The sequence below is a fragment of the Hemibagrus wyckioides genome, linkage group LG26 (genome assembly GCF_019097595.1).
Source record: "Hemibagrus wyckioides isolate EC202008001 linkage group LG26, SWU_Hwy_1.0, whole genome shotgun sequence".
In the NCBI taxonomy this organism is placed as follows: domain Eukaryota; kingdom Metazoa; phylum Chordata; class Actinopteri; order Siluriformes; family Bagridae; genus Hemibagrus; species Hemibagrus wyckioides.
The window spans coordinates 20,268,917-20,294,868 of record NC_080735.1 but is presented as its reverse complement, the minus strand read 5'-3'; the positions used below and the strand labels follow the sequence as shown (position 1 = coordinate 20,294,868).

General features: G+C 35.1%; 3 protein-coding genes across 4 annotated transcripts in view; all 3 read right to left on the bottom strand.

Annotated features, from left to right (window-relative positions):
* Window positions 1-351: 351 nt before the first annotated feature.
* On the bottom strand, window positions 352-19,986 carry LOC131346566 (uncharacterized). Its single transcript, XM_058380052.1, has 28 exons — window positions 19,894-19,986; window positions 19,084-19,125; window positions 18,594-18,625; window positions 18,282-18,359; window positions 18,005-18,188; window positions 17,478-17,591; window positions 16,728-16,909; window positions 16,489-16,641; window positions 15,640-15,717; window positions 15,363-15,534; window positions 15,020-15,133; window positions 14,483-14,655; window positions 14,236-14,397; window positions 12,996-13,073; window positions 12,702-12,876; window positions 12,385-12,498; window positions 11,915-12,096; window positions 11,675-11,833; window positions 9,517-9,594; window positions 9,252-9,432; window positions 8,905-8,997; window positions 8,138-8,319; window positions 6,364-6,522; window positions 5,143-5,370; window positions 4,822-5,054; window positions 4,598-4,658; window positions 1,849-2,121; window positions 352-1,452 (listed from the first exon to the last, which is right to left on the bottom strand). The coding sequence occupies exons 1-28, from the start codon at window positions 19,910-19,912 to the stop codon at window positions 1,363-1,365; spliced, it is 3,789 nt and encodes a 1,262-aa protein (XP_058236035.1). The 5' UTR covers window positions 19,913-19,986; the 3' UTR covers window positions 352-1,362.
* Window positions 19,987-20,974: 988 nt separating this feature from the next.
* Window positions 20,975-24,102, bottom strand: LOC131347206 (uncharacterized). The gene is made up of 4 exons (XM_058381163.1): window positions 23,754-24,102; window positions 23,471-23,545; window positions 21,715-21,773; window positions 20,975-21,413 (listed from the first exon to the last, which is right to left on the bottom strand). Exons 1-4 carry the CDS (start codon window positions 23,902-23,904, stop codon window positions 21,048-21,050), a joined length of 651 nt encoding a protein of 216 aa, XP_058237146.1. The 5' UTR covers window positions 23,905-24,102; the 3' UTR covers window positions 20,975-21,047.
* Window positions 24,103-25,544: 1,442 nt separating this feature from the next.
* The window catches only part of LOC131347003 (uncharacterized), a 4,673-nt gene continuing 4,265 nt past the window's right edge, over window positions 25,545-25,952 (bottom strand). For both annotated transcript variants that reach the window (XR_009203697.1, XM_058380833.1), the window contains exon 5: window positions 25,545-25,952. This exon is cut by the window's right edge and continues 929 nt beyond it. The gene's annotated coding sequence lies outside the window, so the exon portion shown is untranslated.

The window sequence follows — 25,952 nt, the reverse complement described above, 5'->3', positions numbered from 1 at the left end:
ACAAGAATTCACCAAGTATTTCTGCTGCGGTTCACCACAGAGCACATGCACATTTAGTTTATATAATTTTATTTAAATTATATGACTTATAATGTACTAAGTTACAAAGTCAGGCATTCCTTCATTATCCATCAATTCATTAAAAACTCAATGCTAATGCTAGCAATTGTATCTACAGTCAACTTGAATCGGCAACGGTTAGGGAGCACAACATAACAGTTTTACACATGATGTATAAGTAGTGTGTGATGCAACAGAGGATAGACAATTTTTAAAGGCTGTGTGCTTCAACACTTGGTGACCCTGCTTTCTAAGGTTTTCGTGATTTTGTGGCTATAATTTCTAAAAATACACTGCACATTTCATTTTAAAGATGGGAGGGTTGCGTCAGGAAGGGCATCTGGCGTAAAACCTGTGCCAAGTTGTTGTGTGGATGTAAGAATGCACTGGAGGCAGGCGTAGCAGAATCCATATGCACATCTTTATTTTAACAGAATCGGCAGGCAAGCATCAGTAACAATATGGTCTGGCAAAAGGGAGCAAAAACTGGGAAATCAAACACTGTGGAAACTGAAACTGAAACTCGTAGAAACTAGGAACAGGCAAGGATCATACACATAGCAGACAAAATACAATATGCAAGGCTTGGTAGGCAATCTATAAAGAATGATACTTCGCAGTGAACACTAGGCAGTGAGCTGCTTAAATACCTGAGTGAGACCGGAAGTAAGTTTGAGAATGTCAATACTCTGGCGATGGCTCCCTCTGGTGATCTGGGTCCGCATGCACTTTTACAGTGGACCAGTTTGTCACTGGATCAACAACAACAACACTGCACATTTTATAGGCTGATTCTACAATGGGGTAAAGAATGTGTAGGGAAAAAACCCTTTTAAGTCTGTGTTAATATTTATGTGAGCTTAATTTACAAGTGTACAGTTCTCACCAACTAAGATAAACAAACAAGTAACATCATGTAATAAAAAAAAATCACAACAGTTCAGTCATTTTTCCCAAAAAAGTATACCAGTTTGGGGAGTAGACTATTATTCAGTAACATGTTAAATCACCATTAGCAACAATAAAATGAACTAAATGTTTTGTGTAGGAGCTTAATCAGTCTCTCATACCATTTCGGAAAAACCTTGACCCACTCTTTTTTACAACATTGCTTCTGTTATATGATGCTTGATGGCAGTCATTTATGCACAGCTGTCTTCAGATTCTGGCCCAGCATCTCAGAAGGCTCTGATATATAATAACATAGAATTGAGAAGGGTGTACATTTAAATGATGGTGTGTGTCTTGTATGATTTGTATTCACTTCTGTAATTCTGGTATTGTGAAAGAAAGTCTGGTACTTCACTGCTGTGTGTCCATGATTTGTGTAATTGTGTCAAGCTTTTTGAAGCAGAAAAAAGCACACACAAACTTCCTGTACCGATGTCTGACCTGGAAGTAGAACATAGTCATATAACATAGTCAAAAAGAGCAGAACAGGTTGCTAAAATTCCCATGGGCACGGGACCCTGTCCAAGGTTCTATTGAACCCCCTGATCTGCACATTTCCCAATCTGTTTTCTCAGTTTCCAACACACCCAATTAAGCTAGTCGTCTGATTACCAGCTCTTCTTGTGTTTGTTAGAGCAGGGAAAACACTAAAGTATTCAGAATGTGTGGTCCACCAGAACGACAGTTAGGAACCCTGCTCTACAAAGTATAGAATTTGTTTATAATAAATGTACATCATTATGATACATGTTTATTAAGACTTGTTTTATGGTCAAATATCTTTTTTGTTTAGTTTTATTGAATATAAACATTTTTTTTTTAAATATAAGCACTGACCTCTTGGTTAAGCAGACAGTGAATGAGGAAGATGAAGGTGCCTTGCTGGGAGTTGAGAAACAGGAAGGTATTGTATAAAACCCCAGTGTCATCAGGGATATACAGGAATATCCAGTAACAGCCGAGGATAACAAACTGTGCCAGGCTTTTAATCATAACACGCGTTATGAGGTCTTTATCATCAGTGTTACTCCGATGCAAGTTTTCATTTTTCAGCCGTTTCAGGGTGAAGATCATGATGATGATGATGATGATGTAAAGAATCATGTTTGTCTGCACAAGACAATAAGAAGAAAAACAATTCTGGTGTATTTAACAGCTGTAGTAAATGCAAAAGCTTATCATATAAGTTGTACACTATGTAGCCAAAATTTTGTGAAAATCTGCAGCCTAGGAAAAACCCTTCAAATGGTGAAATTGGACATTTTCTATTATATAAAGTTTTAAAAACTACACTATATGAACAAACGTATGTGGACATCTGAGTATCATACCAATATGTGTGCTTTCCCCAAACTATTGCCACAAAGTTGTGAGCACACAGTTGTCTATAATGTCTGTACATCAGTAGGTGGTGTGGGAAATTTCTGAAACTTACACTTGTCTTATACCTAATCATTAAGTACGTTTGATTTTAATCAGTAAGGGATGATTAATGCTAATTTTAATTCTAATTTTAATAATTTTGAATACTTTCTTTTAATCCTTAAGATAGATCCGAGTCAGGTTTAATCATTAAGACATGAACAAAGAGATTAGATAAATTGTTTAACCATAGATAATGATTAGGGATAAATTGGTTAATCATTAGATTCATTCAGTTATGTTTAATCATATGATGATTTTCATTTTTGTAATCAGTACTTACTTTCATTGTTAATCACCGACATGTTGCCCATCTAATTAGCGTCTCTAATTTATTGATTATTTGATAATAATCATAGTTATTTGATTACTTGGTTATCTAATAATTCTTTCATTATTAAGCACCTGCCATAATCATTAGTCAATGGGTAAGCTTATGATAAATAGATAAAATTAGCACAAACTTAGACGTAGAAGTCACCATGAACTACACAGGAACAACCACAACAAATACATGGAACATGTGGGTGAATGTTGAATTAAAGGGCTAAGGGGTATAATGACATAAATGTGTTTTTTGGGCTAAATAAGGTTTAATAGAAGTTAGATAGATCAACAATATGTTGAACAACTTGTGACCCATAGAGTGTATGAAGGCCACAGAAAGATGGGGCTGTTTTTCAGGGGGAATAATGGGTGAACGTCAAACCAATCCATGGAAACATAGAATCCAGCAAGGTTAGGCAGCTGGGCTAAAGGGTATATATACTGGGGGATTTGTGAAGGGGGGTGTACTTGACTGCATCGATTCATGAATCCATGTATTTGAGTGCCAGTTTCGGTGATATTTTTCTAAATAAAACCGGTTGCTTTTTCTCATCCAAGCCTGGAGGAGTACTTTATTTCTTTGTTTTCCTGCAAATTTCTAATTTGAACTACACAACGCTTGGATTATATTGGTAATTGGAGAAGGCTCTAGGACCACCCTGTGGTGTCCACCTGGAGGGAGGCTCTGGGTTCCGACAGTGGTGTTGAGAACACAGAAGAGGTTCTTTGTCATCTGCACACCAAGAAACCTGGCCCTTTTTACTCTCCACAGTTGTTTCATTGATGTGCAGTGAGTGGTCCTCTTCAGTCTTCTCAAAATCAACGATTGATTCTTTGTTGGTATTACGAGAAAATTTGTTGTCTCTACATTATTTTTTCAGGTGCTCCACTTCCTCCATATATGCTGATTCATCATTTTCGATGATGAGGTCCACAACTGTAGTGTCATCAGCAAACACTAGGTGATTTAAAGTGTATTTTGTAGCACAGTCACAAGTCAGAATGCGAAACAACAGTCGACCTAGCCCACAGCCCTGGTCAGCAACAGTGCTGAGACTATTAGTGCTGGAGTTGGTGTGACTAGGTTTCTCCTAGTCAAAAATCCACGATCAAGTTGCAGAGGGAGGTGGTCAATATGCTTAGCTTTTCTGTTAGATGTTGTGGGATGAAATGTTAAACTAAAGTGAATGATTAGCATCCCATCATAATTGTCCTTTTTGTCCAGGTGGGTCAGAGAAGAGGTGGATAGCAGCAGATATGGCATTTTCTGTGTGGTTACAGCAGCATACTGGCATGGGTCAAGTCAGTTGGAAATTCTTACCTTAATGTGTTTCATAATTTGGTGCATGAAGCACTTCTTGACATTAGATGTGAGTACGATTGACTGATAGACATTGAGGAAGAACACATAATTTCTTTGGCTGACAGGGACAAATGCTTGGAACAGGGGTATTTTGATGTCTATTAGGATATCTGCTATCGTTTGCCAATGTTGATGAAAGTGACCCAAGCACTGGACCCAACCCCACTGAACACCCATGTGATTAATTTGAATGCCGACTGCACAGCTTTCACAATCCTCAATCATTCCATGTTTGTTATAAGTGTAATATAATGGTGACCCATCTAGGGTGTATTCTGGTCTCTTATTTAGTGTTCCTAAGGAAGGCAAGGAACAAAATGGCCAAAACCTTAATTTTTGTCCTTTTTGTTTGTTTTCCATAGTATAGCCAAAGTGACATCTAAAAGAGTGTTCCCAGGCTCATATATGTGTTTTAAATTCTTAATAAGATGTTTCATTGTTTAAAAGTCTTGCAAAGATGTCTGTAGTACTCACTGCAACAATAACAATGATAGGTGTATCAAAGGTCTTCTCTGTATCTCGATTTTCCCAGCATCTACACAGATGAAAAGACATATAATTTATATTCAATTTAAATCACTGATACTAAAAAAAATGTAACATTTAGAACAAAACGTAAGGTGCAGTTGACAGCATTGTGGTGAACATGAGCTAAACATGTTTGACAAAACACTCCCACTGCCACTCTCCACACTTACTGTTCTTCAACAGAATTTTGTGGAATAAGTAGTGTACACAGAGTCACCACAGCCAAGGAAATGAGGTATCCAATCATATTTAACCATTTCATGCTAAGGTACTCCCTCTGGTTTGATCGGATCTTTGACAGGTTCTTCACAAGTAGGAAGAGCAGCACTGTCTCAATGAGCATCCACACAAAACAAGAGATAAAGAAGAACCATCGTATGCCTGACATAACTGCACAGGCTTGCTGGAAAAGGAGAAAAACTGTTGAGCAAATATCCATGCATTAATTTAGTAATGATAAAGGTGTGTAAAGGTGGAAATAACACACACACCGGGGGTTGTAGATGGGTCTGATAAAGAGATTTTAGAATGTCGGTAAGATGAAACAGCAAGAGGTTTAAACACAGGTTAATTAGAGCCGCATTGGTGTCTTTTGTGTTTTGGCAGAAAAAAGCAAATGTCAGTAGACATAAGGTCAGGAAGAAAACTCCTATTCCCTTAACCACTGACATATTCAGGACACTGTTACAGTGCAGTGACACTGTGATTCCAAATAGAGTCTATGTCAGAAAAAAGGGAGAAGAAAAAACAAAAATCATGGAAATGCTGTACGTAGGACTGGTGTTTTCAAATGCTGTAACAAATATAATGTTCATAATAATAGTAATAATAGTAATAATAGGCATTTGCTATGGTTATCATGTCTGTAAAAAGACATTTGATTAACATTTATGTAACATTTATGATTTACCTGTGTCAGCACTTTGTACCAGAGGTTTTTCTTCTATTACTTTAACATGTACTGAATGTTTGACTATAAAATTGCATCAGTGATTGTCTGCAGTCCCTGTATTAGCAGAACAGCTTGAGACTACAGTCAAAGCTAAAGTGTGACTGCAAGCTATTTGGCACTTCCCTTTTGTGTCCTAAAGTTATTATTTTGTCTGAGAAGCCTGAGTGTGGTGGTGTGGATAGCCTTCATAATTGTACAGTCATAATGCAGAGTCTGAAATAGTTTGGCCTCATTCCACACTCAGAGTGTTACAGGAAGTACCCCAGTAGTCTCTCAACAAGCCTTGCTGGTCATGACTTTAATCAATTGAAGCTGACCTACCATATTTAGGTTTTTTCAACAACTGACAAAAGTTGTATATTTTGTATAGCTATTTTTTTTTTCATTAATAATATAAAACATATCATAGTATACATTATTTCAAGGTATGAAAAACCCATATTGTGATATAAGATTTTGTAAGATATTGTGCAAGATTCATGTACCAGGAGAGGTCAGAGGTCACTATAGGATATACTGTTATATAAAAAGTAATCAACTTCATGGTGGTAGCAGTATCATCGTCATTTTATCACACCACTCGTCATTCATTATTTTACTATAACAGCACTGCATACTGTGTTTACTAATAAATTATGATACAGTTATTCTAACAAAATTTTTGTAATCTTGTGTAATTTTGTTAGACTAATAAGTTATTATTTTTTCAGTGATCTAGAGTGATATGTTTATGAATTATAGTTATCTCCTGGTCTCTTACCTTACATGGAACGATCTCCATGATGAGAGCAAACACTGACATCTGATTACAAGAGCACACAGTGTGAGTGCTGTTAGTCTCTGCAACAGCACAGCCATCTTCAACCCATTCGGCTCCCTTCCAGTGCACACAGAAGAGGTTACCCTCAGAATCTAACGCCTAACAAATGAAAAAGAACAAATGAATTATTTATAGTGATTATAAAACTAAAACTTAAGCATAAAAGAAAAAGTCAAGTCAAGAAGCTTTATTGTCATTTCAACCACATATACAGCACCCTCCACAACTATTGGCACCCCTGGTTAAGATGGGTTGTTAGGCTTCTAATAAATTCTTTTTTTTTTAACTATATAGAACCACAATGCAAAAAAAAGAGAAAAATCCATCCATTATTTGAAGTACAATTATTCAGTGGAAAAATATCCCACATTAACATTTATTTTTTTTTATTTTACATGAAATCATGTGTGCTACAATTATTGGCACCCCTGATGTTAACACTTCCTACAATCCCCTTTTGCCAACAAGACAGCACTTAATCTCCTCCTATAACATTTCACAAGACTGGAGAATACAGAGAGAGGGATCTTTGACCATTCCTCTTTGCACAATCTTTCTAGATCATCCAGAATCCCGGGTCCTCTCTTATGCACTCTCCTCTTCAGCTCATCACACAGGTTTTCAATTGGGTTGAGGTCTGGGGACTGAGATGGCCATGAGAGGAGCTTGATTTTGTGTCGCTGAACCATTTTTGTGTAGATTTCACCACATGCTTTGGGTCATTGTCCTGCTGAAAGACCCAATGACGACCCATCTTCAGCTTTCTGGCAGAGGCCATCAGGTTTTGATTTCAAATGTCCTGGTATTTCAAAGAGTTCATGATGCCATGCACTCTAACAAGGTTCCCAGGGCCTTTGGAAGAGGAACAGGCCCACAGCATCACAGCTCCTCCACCATACTTCACAGTGGGCATGAAGGGCTTTCCCCATACTCATCTTTTGTTTTTCGTCAGACCCACTTAGAGTATTTGTTGCCAAAAAGCTCTATCTTAGTCTCATCTGACCAAAGCCCACAGTCCCAGTTGAAGTCCCAGTACCGCTTAGCAAACTCCAGACTTTTACATTTGTGATTGTAGGTGAGAAAGGCTTTTTCCTTGTATGCCTCCCAAACAGCTTGTTGGCATGTAGATAGCGTCTGATGGTTGTTATGGAGTCTTAGTGACCCCAAGATGCCACTCTTTGATGCAGGTCTCTAACAGTGAGCTTTGGAGATTTTTGTACTTCTCTTACCATCCTCCTCACTGTGCGTGGTGGCAAGATAAACTTGGGTCCTCGCCAGCCTTGTTTGTCACTGTTCCATTTGTTTAAAACTTTTAATGATTCCACTGACTGGAGATATTCTCAAGTTTAGGCGAGTGGCTATTTTCTTGTAGCTATTGCCTGACTTATGAAGGTCGACACACATCTGCCTTACTTAGTCATGGATTTTTTTGTATTTTTATAAATTCACTTGAGGAAAGGTTAGATTTTTCTACAATTTTCAGTGTGAGATTATGCTTCTACAAAACAAAATGAATTTATTAGAAGCCTAAGAACACATCTTAGAACACATCAATAATTGTGTAGGGCGCTGTTGCTGATGCAGCACATAGTGAAATGAAACAACTAAACAAAGAAAAATGAATTAAACAACATTTCTCAACATTTCTCCAGGACTCTGGTGCTGCATAGACAACATACAACATATAACTACAGAACAGGATCATTTAACATACACCAATGTGTTTGAAGGTAAATTTGACTGATTTGGAGAGGTATGTGTTTGTTGTTTTGAGAAATGTTGCTGACACCACAGTGGACATCATGGTTTTCATTGTGTTAGCAGATGTCTTGAAGAATCTAGGTTTCAGGATATCTTCCATATTGGTGTAGCTCATGAAGCCCACAGCAGCTGATCCTAAAATTACCATAAAAATGAAATAACAATGGAAAATATTAAAGACCTTTTCTTAAATCCAACTTAGGTTTTAAGAATTATCAGTACTATCTATAAGTCTACTGATATTTACATGTACTGCTTAACCAATGATTGAATAATTAGGGTGTAAGGATGGCCGAACAGGTTCCATATGCGGTTCGAAATCTGACTTTAATAGTAACCGGTAAACAAATCCAAAACAGCAGGGCAAAATCAAGGTCATGAACAGGCAGAGAGAGTTCAGCAAAAAAGAAAGCAAGCTACGAAGCAAACAATCTGAAAAGCAAAAACTCAAACACTGGAATTAACAAAAGGTTCAGTTTGCAGGAAAACTGATGATACTTCACATAGTCTAGCTGCGGTTTATATGGCCATAAACCAGAAGTAGAAACCAGAAGTGAAATTCTGTGAACCAGAGAGTTCAGATTTCTGGCGAGGGTTCTTTCTGGTGGTTTGGAGCTTTGGGCTATTTTAACATAAGGCTTTTCAAAGTGAATTTCAGTTCTTTATCAAAGCCCTTGGAGTATTTTAAGACTGATTAGATAGGTATTTAAATGCACTTACTCCCAGTGAGATCGATTTCCAAGGAAGCATTACTTGTGCTGAGTTGGGAAATGAAGGGAGCATTTGTTTCAGCCACCATTAAAACTTGAACCTCTGGAAAGAAATAAAGGGTCATCTACAAACTATACTATAGGATACATGGTTTGTTCTAATGAAGTCATGAAAAATTATGGTGCTCCAGCCTCAAGCCTCAAAACCTGAAACATTGGAGTATAATTTTAGAAACATGTTTCAGGTTTTTCATGAGAAATTTGATACTAGTATGACTTGACAGTACATGTTGATTTCTATTAAGTAAAACTAATTATAAAGCTCTGGTGTTGATGATTTATAAGCAGAATTCATACCTAAATTTTGAAGAGTGATGGTAATGTTGCCGGTTTCTGTTTTTGTCACCACTTTAGACAACAGTTTCTCATTTAGATCCAATGCAGCTTTTCCATAATACTTCAGATCACTTTGATCAGTAGTGTTGCTTTTCACACTAATAATAAGTTTCATTATGATGTTCACATAATGTTTCACAACCTAACTGACAGAAAGAGAGATGTGATACTTACATGCAAAAAACATACGTTCACAATTAGTATCTAACAGCAAAATCTGACTCACCTCCGGTATTAATTCTTGAGCTGTGTTGACTGGAATTTGATCCAGGAAATTTGTTATGCATGGTTTTGTCAAATTTACCTGGGTAAAAAAAATTCATTATTTTTTTTTTTAAAGACTGCCCAATCTCCAGATGTGAACCCTATTGAAAACCTCTGGAATGTCATCAAGAGGAAGATGGATGATCACAGACAATCAAGAAAAGCTGAGCTGTTTGCTTTTTTGCAAAAAGAGTGGTATAAAGCAATGTGAGAAACTGGTGGAGATCAAAACTCATGCAGATTGGGGTTATTCCACCAAATACTGATCTCTTAATGTTATTTAGCCAAAGCATTAACACAATCTGTTTACAAATGATTTACATTTTGTTTTATTTGAGTTATTAAAGCTCTGCAAATGCTGCATGATCTTGGGTTATTTTGATGTGTTGTCATTTCCTTTAAATATACACTCTAAATAACAATAGGTATATTTTAAATTTAGGAGAAATATTGTCAGCAGTTCCAAAAAATCAAACAAAACTCTTCATCTGACCAATACATGAGCCTGGAAGAAAAAAACAACTGATTATTTTGCAGTGGTCTCTTTTTTTTCAAAAGCTGTATATACCATCTGAGTCTTATGAGTGACACATTCAGGTCTTTAGAAGGATAAGCAAACCTTAGACATAAATTATTTACTGTGTTTAAACTCTTGTTTATTCTGATTGCCAGTCTGTGGTCCAGTATAAAGGTGATGTACAGTGTTTTTTTGTTCTCATCAACACACATTACTTAGGCTACCAGATTGTTTATGACACCCAGGATTTGTTGCAATAAAGAGCTTATGGCAACCCAGCACCAAGACCAATACTATGATATTTACTTACTTGAAAGGTCACTATTAGGCACTGTATGCCTCACCAAGTAAACAGTGCTTGCTCCTTGTCAGTATGCTATCTATATCTTACCAACAGCTGATCCTGACAATCTGTGTACTGCCTCACCATTCACACCTACACGACTGATCCTCAAATCTCTCTAAAAATTCAGCTGTAATGGCAATGAGTGTCCTATGCTCATCCCTGGACTCCTATTCAAACCAATTTACAGTAATACCTCACACATCCACGAGGTTACGTTCCAGGACCCATCGCAAATGACGAGAGTTTAAACCCTAAATATGCTCCCCAAACACTTTAATTTCATTTAAAAGTTAGCTTAATACATTACCCTTAAAAAAGAAATAAATGTTTGATGTAAAAATAGAGTACAGTATCGGCTGTATAAAAATCAAGGGAAAAATCACTGAGATCACTTCTCCCCGGAATATACACGCATGTTGGACCGAGTACAAGGTGCGGGGAGATGAACCACGACATCATAGATAGAAAGCATCGTAGCTACCAGCAAATCAACAGTTAGGTAAAACTGTTAATGCTCTGTGATTGGCTACTTCCAACCCTTCCAGCCAATAGCGTGTTGTAATGGCTGCACTGTACGTACACGATATCAGCAATGTCTGATATCATTAAAATAACATTTATATTTTATTTATATTGATATATATATTTATATTACTAAATTAATAAACAAAATTTTTCTTAATAATTTTGCATTAAAAAGCATGAAAATGTATAAATGGTCAAGAAATGAGCCGTAAACACTTTTGCAGGATTTTGTGAGGATTTAGCGGGTCTGCAAATTAGTTAGGTTCCAATGAAAATTTCGCAGATCATTGAAGTCGCAAATCGTGAGATGCGGATCTGCGAGGTATTACTGTATTCCATATCCTTTCAACACACTATTGTTTATTTTGACTCTGCTGCTATGTACTGTGCTAATTTATAATCCTGCTAACCAGTGTGTCTCAAAAGAGAATGGGTTCCATTTTGTGTCTGGTTTATCTCAGGATTTCTTCCTTGTGAGCTGGTCTGTGCATTTATTGGTGCTTGATTTGCATATTTGGAATCTAGATATAAGTCCACTTTTCAAATTAGCAGCTGTGTGTTGATGTTTATTGTTGAAAGCGTTATACAATTTACAGTGACTTATATAAGCATAAAAAAGTGACACCTGGGGCTCATCCATCATCTGTGGCCATGTCACGCTGCATACTTACATAGACTAAATGCTATTTTATATGTGTATTATATACTATATTCATCATACTTATGTCTTACCTTACATGGGTCAGTCTCCATAATAAGAGCAAACGTAGCCAGGAGATAACATGAGCACACAGTGTGACTGCTGTTAGTCTGTATGATGTCACAGCCACCTTCAACCCATTCACTGTCCTTCCAGTACACACACGAGAGTCTGAATTCAGGTTCTAATGCCTAACCAGGGGAGAAGGGAGATACCGCTTCATGAAAGTGAATATCAAAGGGTAATTTGAAAGCTTCTTGGATAAAACTTACATTGATGTGTTTCAGGGTGATGTTGATTGGTCTAGTGAGAGATCTACTGGTGATTTGAGGTAGTGAGACTGATACCACAGCTGACATCATAGTTTTATTTGTTTGGATAGTAGTGTTGAAGAAGATAGGTTTTAAGATGTCTGACATACTGGTGTAGAATATTACGGTCACAGTGGCTGATTCTGTAAATAAAAATCTAAATTAATATACATGGAAAAAAAGATTCATCCCAAACCAGCCAACTTCTCTTCAATCTCTCTTGTGCATGTCATGTATAGGTTGTAGATGTGGACATATTTATTAAAATAAACACTGGCTGAAAAACCTGGTAGAAACGGAATTGTCATGTTCTTCATGTACAGAGAGATAAGTAGTTCAACCATGCAAATCCCAAATTAAATTAAATTAAACCACAGCCCACAAATGCAAATTTGTCAGTTCTTAAACTGACATAACAGACTCTACTACACCTTTAACATCCTTTGAAATCTCAATGAGATCAATATCCAGAGAGGTGTGGCTTGTGATGAATGTGTGGTCATTGCTCAAGGTGACATTAGGGCCAACTGCAAGTGTTTGAATTTCTGAAATAAATAAATTAGTATTCAGTTGTGTTCTAAACTCAGCCTTTAGGATGTATAGTCTGTCATTTAAGTTCTAAATGCAAAAAGCTTAAAAAATAATATAAATCTACAAACTAGAAAAAAGGATTAAATATATCACATAAACTGTAGTATATATTAAATTGTAATCTACAGTTTAATTGAAATATATGAAGGTTCTGTACCTAAAGTTTGGAGAGAGATGCTGTGGGCATCTATTTTTTTAACCAGGATAGATGCCAGTTTCTGAGTACAATTTAATACATAATTCCCAAAGGATATTAGATCATTTCGTTCATAAACAACGTCTTTAACAAGAGTTGTAAGATTTCTTATTATCTTCAAATAACGTTCCACAAGCTGCCCAGAAGCAAGAAAGACTCCCATGAGTGCATATTAAAAGCCATTAAAAATTCTGTCCAAACAAGCACTTATAATGATAAACAGGAACAAGCACCAAAGAACAAAAGATGTCTCACCTCCCGAGGTAAGCTGAGATCTGTGTTTCTGTTAATTTCATACAGGACTTTAAATGCACGTTTTGCTGTCAAATTATCCTAAATTATTATTATTATTAAAAAAAAAACAAAAACAAATAGAAAATTAGTGATTTTCAGTGATTTTCAGTGATTACACTACAAGCTTTGCATTTCATCAGAGCTGGGGAGTAACATGCTACATTTACAAAAAGAATGGTATATAAAGTGATGGCTGTACCAAAACAAGCGGAAATTTCAGCATACAGGAATGACAGCTTCAAATTAAGAAAGCTGCAGTAAGTGTCATGATGATACCCATGATACCCACTATGGCACTTAGACCTTACTGTAATATAAAATCTCACACACAGACTTCTTTTTCTTCTTTTTAAAGTTTTTTTTTTTCTGGTATACACCATTGTTACAGATATATGACAAATGTGCAAAACCTAAAAACATCACATCAATCATTTATTCCCAATGACTGTAAATTTTACAATTATTTCCCACGAAATTACACAAACTGAGCAGCATCATCATGAAACATGATTGCTTGTTTATATGGTTTTATATCCTATAACCAGAACAAACTTTCATGAAGAGGTGTGGTTTATAGCTCTCCTTCTATTCTCAGGTTTTGTAGATACAGGATTTTCCCTTTATTTGAATCAGATTCAAAGTGACTGTTGTACACGAGTAGCAGATTTATCCGTTAAGCCAATGACTCAATCAGCCCCAACAAGAAATTTCACTGTGACTTTCCCCCTATGAAATGTTTGCCAGATCATCTATCCACACAGTTAGTTACACTATCTGAGCATAGGGATAGCTAGGTGACAGATGGTGACATACTGGTGGATTACTGCAGGACAGTAACATATTCTGAATTCCATCATCACCTTTACTGCTGTTTACATCCAACCAAAATTCACAAGCAGTGCACTTGTTAGTTATTCATCCTGCATTGAAATTAATCCATGGTTACACCACTGATGCAAAACACACATGGCAGTCATCTTGCATACATCTATTTGATGTGCTGTCTTGGCAATAACAATGAGTAAATACATATCTGAGGCCAGAACATGAAAAGGATGAAAGGAGTGGTTTTTCTATTTTTTATTATTTGCTTTGGTTTTGTTAATTCTTATCCTTGTATAGATTCTAGACATAATATTATTTCCTGGTCACAGATTCTGATACATTTATGTACTCATAGTGTGTACTTGAAATCACTTACTCTGTTTGGGATGGTCAGCATGTAAAGTATAAGGTCTCCTTGCTTCTTACAAGAACACACAGTGTGAGTGCTGTTGGTCTGTGTGACGTTGCAGAGGCCTAGAACCCCTCTCAATTGAGTGTTTACACAGGAGAGGATGCCCTCATGGTCTGTATCATTACCCTGGTCAGTGACAAAATGAAAAAAAAAAAAAGATCAAATGACCTCTTTAAAAAAAGAAAAAGAAAAACTTGTTAAAATTACTTACATTGATGTGTTTGAGGGTGAAGTTAACTGGTCTGGCGAAAGGTCTTGAGGATTTGAAAAGATTTACTGTCACCAAAGTAGACATGATGGTTTTATTTAGGCGATCTTTTTCGGGCAAAGGTTCCAGTTTGTGTGCCATGGTGGTGTAGCTCATAAACATCACAGCAGCTGATCCTGAATGAAATTACATGTTTCACTTAAGATCAGAGATAATCTTTAGACTGTTTGGTAAAATTGTGAAATTGAAATCCCAAGTGGTGTTTATTACTGATTTTTTATTAATAAAATATAAAGATTTTAATCAATATTTTGTATACTATATTTTATATACATACTTTAAGTTAATTACGAAACTACATTTGATTTTTTTTTTCCTCAGGAATGTTTAATGTGATTTTAAAATAAGTTGTAGTAGTGATTGTGTTCATCAGCTTGAATTTCAGCAATTTTGGTAAAAGGTGCATCTGCATGTTGTCCTGGCTAACAGTCATTCACAGCTAGACAAAAAGATACTACTGTAGCATTATAACTTCTATACCCTTGTTGGTTTTTGAAATCCCAATGAGATCTATATCCAGAGAGGCATGGCTTGTGTTGAGTCGAGGTGTTTCACTCAAGGGGAATTTAGGTCCAATCAAGAAGACTTGAACATCTAGAAAGAGAAGTTGAAGTAGAATGATGAAGTAGAATTGATATACAATTCTATATCAAAAGTTCAAAGTTTTGCTCAAGAATAAAACATGAATCTAAAATGCTAAAATAATAATAAAAAAATGTGTATAGAAAAATTAGATCATATTAGTGTAAAGAACCAATGATGTGAACATATAAGATGTATCATATGGGTCTAGTGTTATATCATTTGCTAGCAGTTTCCATACCTAGTGTTTGGAGAGAGAGGCTGAGGGAAATGTTGTTATCTATTTTCCTCCACAGTGTAGTTACAACTATTCTGTTTGCATATGTTAACAGATATGCGTTGTAATTTAACCTAAATTGTATATTAATATGTTTCTCAAGGTTTGTTGTTGCAGTCAAATACTTCTCCACAGTCTTCAAAACAAACAGAGAGATTTCCATGAATACATATTAAAAATCAAAAGACCTGTCCATCAATGCCATTTTAATAACACTCAAGTACAATCAAATACGTCTCACCTCCTGTGGTAATTCGTAAGGTAGGTTTTTCTGAAGATGAATCACAAAGTACAATGGACATAATTCACTTAAATTAAGCTAGAAAAAAAAAATATCACAGGACATTTCAAAATCAATGCAAATGTCAGAGATCAGTATTAATGAAATGCATTCAACATTAAAAAAACATGAGTGATGACTTCATAGATATAAAAAAACACAAGATGCTTCATTGGGCTAAACTGTTACACCGTAAGTGTGTTGAACGGTGGACTTTCCAGAAACAGCAGCTAAAGCAACATCAAGTTTTTCTATGTTTTGTACAAATTCAATTCAATGTCACTTTGCAGTCTGACTGCTTAACCTTGAGTGATTTATATGGTTTTATTTTTCCCCTAAAAAACCTACTGACTAAAGTGTTGTTCTCCATGTTCTACGTTTGTTAGGTTTGCTAACTATGCCATTAACTTTAACCAGCTAATTATCAGTTTGTGTTGGGATCCATCAATGCTATATTCACAAATAACTGTCCTGGCATCACCGACTAGCTATAATCACTACATAAGGAGTTGAATGGCAGTGCACCAGAAGTGGGGATAATAAACTCTCTGTCTCATGTTAGCTAGCTGCCTAAAAATCATTCGAATATTAATCAAATACTTTGGCATGTGTAATTGTTCTTATTTGCAACCAAATCATAACCTTCTGGAAGGGGCAAAAAAGTACTATCTATAATTAGACATTGTTATTAAAATGAACTGTATATCAGAATTTGTTTCTTATTTTCATGTATGATGGCATTACTTCAGGAGATGTCTGTACATATACACGTTATATATTATACATTATACATAAACACAGGTATCTTACCCTACACATGTCAGTCTCACTGATTAGAGCTAAGTTAGTAATGTCATCACAAGAGCACACAGTGTGAGTCCTGTTGCTGTTTGTGATGAGACATTCACTCCGTCTGGGGTCTCTCCATTCCATACAGGACATAATGGCTTCTGGGCCCAACTCCTTGCCAATAGAAAAAAGGATCACAATAAAATATCCAAAATTATTAAAATGGTCATGAAAGCTATTTGCCATCGAATAATACATACTTTGATGTGTTTGAGGGTGAAATTGGCTGGTATGGTAAGTGTTCTATCCATGATATTGAGAAGTAAGGGAGAGATCAGGGCAGACATCAGGGTTTTTTTTGATTCAGTCCGTGTGATGGTGAAATTGGGATTAAATATGTCTTCCATATTGTTGTAACTTATGAAGGCCACAGCAGCTGACCCTGAATAAAAAAAGACAACCTAATCATAGATTAAAAGACTAAAGCCAAGTGCTAAGATTTGTTTATAAGCTACAGACAGGTGGACATATAAATGAAAATAAATTAAATTTTCATTTAAATGAAATGAATTAAATTAAATTGAAATAAATTAAAATCTTACTGTATGACTACTATAGAGTGTAGGTGATATGGCTAGATTAATTTGATTTCACACAAATTAATCTGTAATAAAAGAAACCATGTTTTATCTCTTATGCTAGGCTTTATAAAATTTTAGATAAATTGAATCCTGAAAATTATCATTTCATTTTAAGTCTTAAACTGACTTTTATACTTTATGCTTTCCGGAAACATGATTGTTTCTAAACCATTGCATTTTTGTTTTTTGTTTTGTTTTACACATTCATATTGTTCACACATACCTGAATTTTCCATCTTCTTTTGGAATATTTTAACTATTTTTTATTGAAGCAGCCGAATTGTGAGGAGAGCTTTGATACATTATTAAATGTATCTGATGAAATTACCTTTAATTTGTCCAAACATGTTTTAAAGAAATCTACTGTACCATTATTATTTTTGGAAATTCCAATGAGGTCGATATCCATAGCAGCATTGCTGGTGGTGAGTGTGAGATTTTCACTCAAGTTGGCATGAGGTCCAACCATGAAAACTTGAACCTCTGGGAAAATATAAAACAAGATTCAGTCATTTTATTTATTGCGTATCTGCTTTAGTCTAAACAAGGTTTCACAAAAATTCAGACTGACATTACTAAAAGACCATCTAACTTAATTGTAACATTTTAAAGCTGTTGTGAATTTGTGTATTAATATCCCATAGTCATATAGAAAAAAAAGATGAATATCAGACATGCCTCTAAACATACACATTATGTATTTCAAAATAAAATCAAATAAAATCAAAAGCTTAATGACTTGTCCCTCTAAAATAACCCTGGATTTATGTCACATAATAGTCTCCAGTTATGAAAAAGTAATATGAATTCTGCTACATTGGTACATATGAATGAAGGCTTAGACCAGGTTTGTCAAAGCGAAAAGAATGTTCTACATTTTGAAGCGGGCTCCTTACCCAGATTTTGGACAGAGAAGCTGATATTGCTGTAGGTGTCTGTTTTCTTCACCATTTTAGACAGCAGTTTCTCAGTTATATTCAATAAATCTTGTCCATAGGAGGTTAAGTTAGTTCTATCAGCAGCATCATTTATCACACGAGTTGAAAGATTCATTATTGTGTTTAAATAACTTTCCACATCCTACACAACAATCAATGAGACACACCAATGATTACATTCAAATGCAGTACCAATCCTGTCAGTTAAAGCATTGCAGCGCCAAATACATCTCACCTCCTGAGATAAGTTTTGAGCTGTACTGTAATCGATTTCTGTCAGGAAGTCCTGTGCACACTTTACTGTCAGATTAACCTACAACAAAAAAGCATAAGTATTTATATAAACATTAAAATCTCTAAACTTTTCCTAAAATTGCTGTTGGAGAAAAGGGAAATAATATACAATATTTATGATATAAACAATTCTAAAGCCCAAGCATTGGTGTAGTTTCAGCCTTCATTCAGATGAGATTTACCACCACCAAAAAGATCAAATGCTAAATCATCACAAAGAAAAAGAAGTAAAAATTTTCACTTATTACTTTACCTGGCATTCTTCAGGCAGTTCCATACTACCATCTGAAAGACACAATGCATTATGCATCCTTTATTATACATTATTACTTTATTATTATTATACATTATGTTTATTATCAAGATTAAAATGCAAAAAAAGAGTTAAGAGCATGTTTTGAAGTTGGTGTTTGTCTGTTGTGAACTGATTTGCATATTAATGATTTGCATTATGCTGTACTGGAGTTCACTCTGTGTAATCAGCTTTTCCCTTACATGAAGAAATACATGGGATTATAAAACAATGGGGTCAGATACATATAATGTATACAGTGAGGTACATATACTGTAGTGGCCAAGAAAAAATGTGACAGTCCAAATTCAGTTGAGTTTAATTGTATACTTATTTTACTTTGAATTAAAAAAAAATATATCCTTTGAACCAAATATGCAATTTAAAAAATTATAGAGATATATGTTGGACTGTTCCCACACTTCTGTCGGTTTCTTTATGGCATACTCACTGCTGAATGAAGCGAATGCTGTCAGTAAGAGAACAGTGACTCCTGGAGGAGAGACACAGGACTTAACATTTATATAACCTTTCTGACATCTGTTACATCACATATCTGTTATAATTACAGTGTAAGTGTTAAAGTGTAACATCTGTGTGGTTAAGATATTATTTCATGTTAGAAAGATAAGACAGAGCCAATCAGATTCAATATTAATAATTAATAATATTGATATCTCAGTATCAGGTTTTAACATGGAAAATTCTTTGAGACATTCACTCTTACCAAACTACAGTTTATATTTTCATATAAAAAAATGCTAAATAGTGTATAGATCATGAAACAAAAAACAGTCATATTATGTCCAGTGTAATTTAAAAAAAAAAAAAAAAAAGTCAATATATTTTGACTTTTTAACATTCATTTAAAAAATAAAACACTACAGTCAATATTTGTTAGCATGCTAAACCAGTGCTTATGTGCCAACATGAAAAGGACACAGGAAAATTCCCATTATGCCAATATGGCAATTTTCCAATTTTGAAAAAAAAATAAAAATGAATAAATAATAATAATAAACTTTTGTCACAGTTTCCGTAAATGCGTTCCTCTGTAACAGCAAATATGTACACAGCAAAGAAAAGAACCACAATGTCAAATGGCTGGTACATAGTTTGTATGTAAGATGATATCTTCAAATTTCAAATGAAAACTGTGGATATAACAGCGAACAGAGAGAAAGAGAGAAAAAAAAAAAACAGGAATGTTTTCTGTACCAGACGAACTAAACCTACCTCTGTGTATGAATAAATAACTCACCTTTCAGTAGATACATCATGTTCAATTTGTTTTAATGGCTAAAACATCTCTTGTAGTCCATGTAAATGGTCTTGTTTACAGAAAGTGTGTTGCAAACAACACTGGATATCACTGTGTACTTATCACTAAATCTATATTATTTGCATTTGGCATCTAAAATGTGTTATGTCAGTGTTATGGGGCAGCAAAGCAACTTTTGCATATTCAAAGTTATGCATTGAGTGCAAACAAAAAAACAATATAATGGTCCACACCTTGGTTTTTGCATGTTTTATAGCCAGGGACTCCTTTAACTGTAAAATAAATTTCATATACACTTTCAACAAAGATTGAACATATTAAAAATATATAAATATAAACAAACAAACAAAAAAAACCCCACCAGAACAACATTATTCTGAGTACAGCAATGGTTTTCTTCTGGAATGTTCCAGTGACAATATGAACTAGATCCAAGATGACCTTATTTTTAGGCGATATAGGTTTTTAGTTTGTTGAGGTGTAAAGCCAGCAATCATGTAAAATTATCATTTTATCTACATTACTGTTTAAAAGTTTTCGGATCACATCAATTTCCTTGTTTTCCAGTTGTGTACCGGGGCCTCCCACACCTTTTTCTGTCCTGGTTAGAACTTGTTTGTGTTGTTATATGAAGGAAGAAGTTCACAAGATGTCAAAAAAAAAAAAAAATTGCCACCATGAAAAACTTGGCCATTTGGGCCTGTAAGCAAACCCACAATTCTTAATGATCCAGATTCAAAACTCACCTGAAAAGGACAATTTTATTGCTCCATTAATCAGTACAACAGTTTTTAGCTGTGCTAGCACAAATTGCAAAAGGGTTTTCTAATAATTAATTAACTTTGATGATTAACTTGGATTAGCAGGACTGAGGGTTGCTGATAATGGGCCTCAAAAAATGTAAATTAGCGGCATTTACAAGTAATTGTTTTATTTTACAAATATTTTTGAAATACATAACCTCACATATTATCACTTATTATAAAATTAGCAAATTTGTTGACGTTACAAAGGTTTTCATTATTATTTTGATAAACTCAATCATATTTGATTTGGCCAAAAACTGATGTGCTGTAATTAACTATAAAAGATACATTTAGTTTAGAAATGAAGGAAATAGCATGTAAGTGTTATCATTGCCACTTGACAGTAGCACAGACATCATGTGACTCCTCTGAAATAGCAGGAGTGTCACTGAGCACATGTGATCTCTGCTCAAGGTAGAGTTTGGAAACGTGTATGGAAACGGGTCGTGTTGAAGTGAAAGGTGCATAACTTTGAGGTCGTGGACAGGTTCCAGACTGTGGAATAGCACAATACACGACTGCTTCTGGATGTTGAAGTTGGGTTTCTCCAGAGCAGCCCTGAATTCCTGCAGGTTTGCAGTGGGATGGAAGAGAACGAGTCCGATTGCATCTCGGTGTTGGAATAGCATAGATGATGGAATCTGGGCTCTGGATAGGGGATAAAGAGGTGTTTTTCGGGATGATTTTGTCATCCTGAAATAAAAAAAATGATGTTTAATAGACATACAGCATGTAAACACAATTCCACTATCATTAACTGTATTTGGTGTTGTTTTTGATTGGATATACCTGTGATATTTTCTAATCAATTCATCTGGTTCTACTTCACCCAATTTAAAGAAACTTGTAGCCTTTTTTAAACAACACATACCCTGACCAGCAGCTACTAAAGACAGATAAATTAACCCACATGATCTTGCTCATTTATTATTTTTTGTTGGGATTCCAGATGGTAAGTGAATACACACACACACACACACACACACACACTTACTGAGTGACATTGTCCACACACCACATCAAGTTCTGTGTAATTTCCAGACTGTGTGGTGGCTACAGGAAAGACAGCAGTTTATTAAAACATTTACATCACAAAAGTAGAACAATTCAGTGTGTTAGAAACATTCTTTTACTACCTTCTTTTGCCTCGTTGTAACTTTATAATGATAAATATAGCACTTGTCCAAGATGCACAGATTTATCTGAAGCAATGATTTAACAAATAAAAATATTATTAATATACTGGTATAGCTTCAAATTGTATTGTGTTAGTATTTGACGCTGTGTTACGTTCCACGTATGATGTGTATATTGTGTTTATTTTTTCACTCCCCTTTCCTTTTGTGCTATTCTTTACTCTGCCTCTAGGTCGGGGTTATTGGCTGACTCGGCTGTCAATTATAATTGTGACGTCATGACGCTCTGACAGTCCACTGATGCGCCGACTGTATATAAGGCCTCGACCTGGTGATGTGTGGGTGAGCGCCATTCCAGCGTACCTTGTGCTTCAACATTCAGTTGCCTCCAGATTCTTATTGTACCTTGACTTGTGGAGTCATGTGTTGTTATGGTGATTTGAGCCACTTCTAGTTCATTAGTTGGCTACTGACTGTTATCGAATTCTGTGCTTGAGATTACGCTGGTGCCGAAGTTAATGCTTATTGTGTATCAAGTTGCCGATAAGAATGCATCTAATTAACCAATCAAATCTGTATGATAACTTGAGAGTCAAGTCAAATGTGGATATGATACTGTTTGTCTTGATTCTTGATCAGGAATTTGTATTTGTATTTCTCTCTCTCTCTCTCTCTCTCTCTATCTCTTTCCTCCCCTTCCCACATGTGGTCTGCACAGAGCTCTGACCTCAACCCCATTAAATACCTTTGGGATGAACTGGACTGACTACACTCCAGGCCTCCTTGCCCAACATTGCTGCCTGTCATCACTAAATAAGCCATGCTCCAACATGTAGTGGAAAGCACTTTTTGAAGAATGGAACTTATTACAATAGGCAAGTGGGGAAAAATCTGGAATAAGATGCTCAAAAAAACATATATAGGTGTGACGGTCAGTTTCCACAGACTTTTGAGCATATAGTCCAACTGCACTCTTCTGATTTGGTTGGAATTAGTAGACAAACGTGAAGGATTTGGAAGACTTCAGTGAACATTATAAGGTACAATATAATTAGACATACAAGGTTTAGTTTACTTTAACTACAGGATACTGATTTGTCAGGAAATAAAGCAAACTCTATATTAAACATGTGAGACAAGCTTAAGCATTTGCAGTAGCTGTTACATGAAATTTATTACTAAACATAGGATTTGCTGTATAAAAAACACCGCTAAATACATGTTCTCATCTTGTTTATTCTGAATCAGCTGCTCCAAAATGGGTTTGAGCTTTTGAATTTGAACAAATTTACAATTATTAACAATCCAATCCAATGTAGCAAGTCTAAGTATGAAGTCCATTTAGTGGACTCTATGTCCTTGCCCTGCATGTGGAAACCCTAAAGAAACTTGCTAGGTTTAATAGGTTATGAATTTAAGCTTTTCAAGCATTATGCATGCATTTAACATTTATTATACTACATTTTTAACTACTCTGTTTTCCTAGGGGAAAATAAATATTTTGAATTGATTTGAATTGAATTGAATTGAATTGAATTGAATTGAATTGAATTGAATTGGTCTGTGAATAATTTATGAGACTATAAACATGCAGGTATATTTGCATTGGGTTACCTCTAATGAAGGTTTGCTGGTCCTGTGGTTCTGTGGTTCCCATTCTGACTGATGATATAGTTTGGGAGGCAAAAGCTAGTGAGAAAAACAGAGAGATACATTCCTGACTGTAAACATCATTTAAAGTGTAATAAAGTGTAACATTTATAAATATTCTATACTATGGAACATAAAAACAACATACAAAGGTTATGTGGGCTATGGAACATAAAAAGAACATACAAAGGTTATGTGGATCAGTAGATCATGCAAAATTTCAAGAATGTGAGATCTCACTTCTCACCATTTTCAGTGGTTACAGCTTGCACTTCAGCTTGCACTACATCGAGGTTAACCTCTGTCCGAATATCCCTGACCCACTTCTTCACCCCGCACCAATAAAGCCCAGCATCCTCCACACTCAGGTTCCTGATAGTTACGGTTCTCCTCATCATCCTTCAGAGAGAATCTGCTGTCCTGGAGCCACATTTCTGTGCCCTCCAGTCTCACAAGCTGTGTTTCAGGTTTGCCTTTATTGAAGTACTTTTCGACATTTTCATTTCCTTTGGGGTATGAACAGTGAACAGAAACATTTCCTCCTAGTGGTCCTTTCACTCTGACTCCTCCTGACACCACACTGGGTACAGCTGAGAGAAAGACTTAAGAGGACATAATTCATATTTAAAGTGCATGTTTTTACAAAGAACTGAAATTATTTTACAGAAAATTATTTTAAAGTTGCAGTTCAGACATCACTGCCTTGTTCATATTTCTCATTCTGCCAGCTTTACAGTCAGACAATTATAAATGAGTGTCAGTAGATTGTTTGGGTAAAAGTTACACGCTCAGTTTACCAGGTAAAATATATTATTGAGAAAATAAAACTGTAAAAGAAAATATTGTACCACAAATATAATACAGGTAAAGTCTCCACCTCTACACTCTATGAGCATGTTTCAGATAAATCAATTAAATCACGGATAAAACTTAAAAATAGTTTTGCATATTGTATACCTTTGTATATTGTTATTTAAAGACTGTTTTATAATAATAATAATAATAATAATAATAATAATAATAATAATAATAATAATAATAATAATAATAATAATATTTAATTTATTTATTTATTTATTTATTTCTTTATATTATTATTATTATTATTATTATTATTATTATTATTATTTCTGAATCAATTTTGTATTGTGCATAAATCACAGAAAAGAAAAAAAAAATCATACTTACATTTGAAAAGAATCCCACTCACAGCTATAAGGTTCATGATGTTGCTGGAGAAGATGAAAAACCTACACAAAGTTAATAATATTTAAAACATATAAAAATAAAGACAGAGTTTATGTGTAGCTTATTAAAACACAGTGATTTCAGAATCAGACCAGACTGCTGGCTAGAGTTGAGGGGGAAGTGAGAGTGTGTGTGTGTGTGTGTGTGTGTGTGTGTTAGGTGGGTGAGTAAAAAGTGGGTGAGAAAGTTTTGAGATGCAGAAATTATTAAAAACAAACAAATAAAAACCCTAAAAGAGGTTTCATTTTACTGTGATTATACTTAAGGTTAGATATGGGTGCTGTGTGTGTGCATGTGTGTGTTTGTGTGTGTGTGTGTGCATGTGTGTGTGTGTGTGTGTGTGTGTGTGTGTGCGCTTGCATGCATGTAGATGCTCTGTGATCATTTGACTCCATCTTGTGTTTTCTGTGGTTTCCTATTTAGACAGCACAGAATCAGCACATTGTTATAGACATTCATATTCATATTCAGTGATATCAGTCTATCTAAGTAAAGTAAGGATCTAAGTAAATTGTAAGTAAATTTTGAAACAAGGTTTGAATAATGTTTAGATTTACTTTATAGGTAACAAACAAATACTATAAAATATTTTTACATTGCATGTAGTTTGATCTTTTATTTCCATTGATGAACAACATGAAGATTAGAGCTACAATATTGTACTGTGTAAAGACGTTTCTTTTTAATTATTAAAGAAAATGCTTTATGAATAGTAACACAATAAAAGCTTTTACACTACACTTGGTTAAATAAAGAGGTAAGTTGTTGACACTAACAAAATAATATGTAAATGTATGTAAAGATGTTTTTTCAGGTTTTCTCAGGTACTGAAGTCGGAGGCTGATACAGTTGAAGTGCAGATAAGGTTTAATTGGTGCAACACAAATAAAAACAATGAACAGGAACCAATACAACAAAAGCATAACATGACAGCAATACACAACTCAAGGCAACACAAGAGTGCTTCCAGTCTTCTGATGTGCAGGGGCTGATGGGTAATGGAGTCCTGACATCTGTACTTTAATAAAGATTGTCAATTTTTCAGCTTGTCCATCGTTACTTATCACTCTGAAGTAGATGAACACTGGATTGGCCAAAACATCTGAATACGACACCTTTTGTGTGTTTTCAGATGTGGACCTTACAGGTTAAGGTGTTGAACTACTGATCAGAAGGTTGTGATTCGAAACCCAGGCCC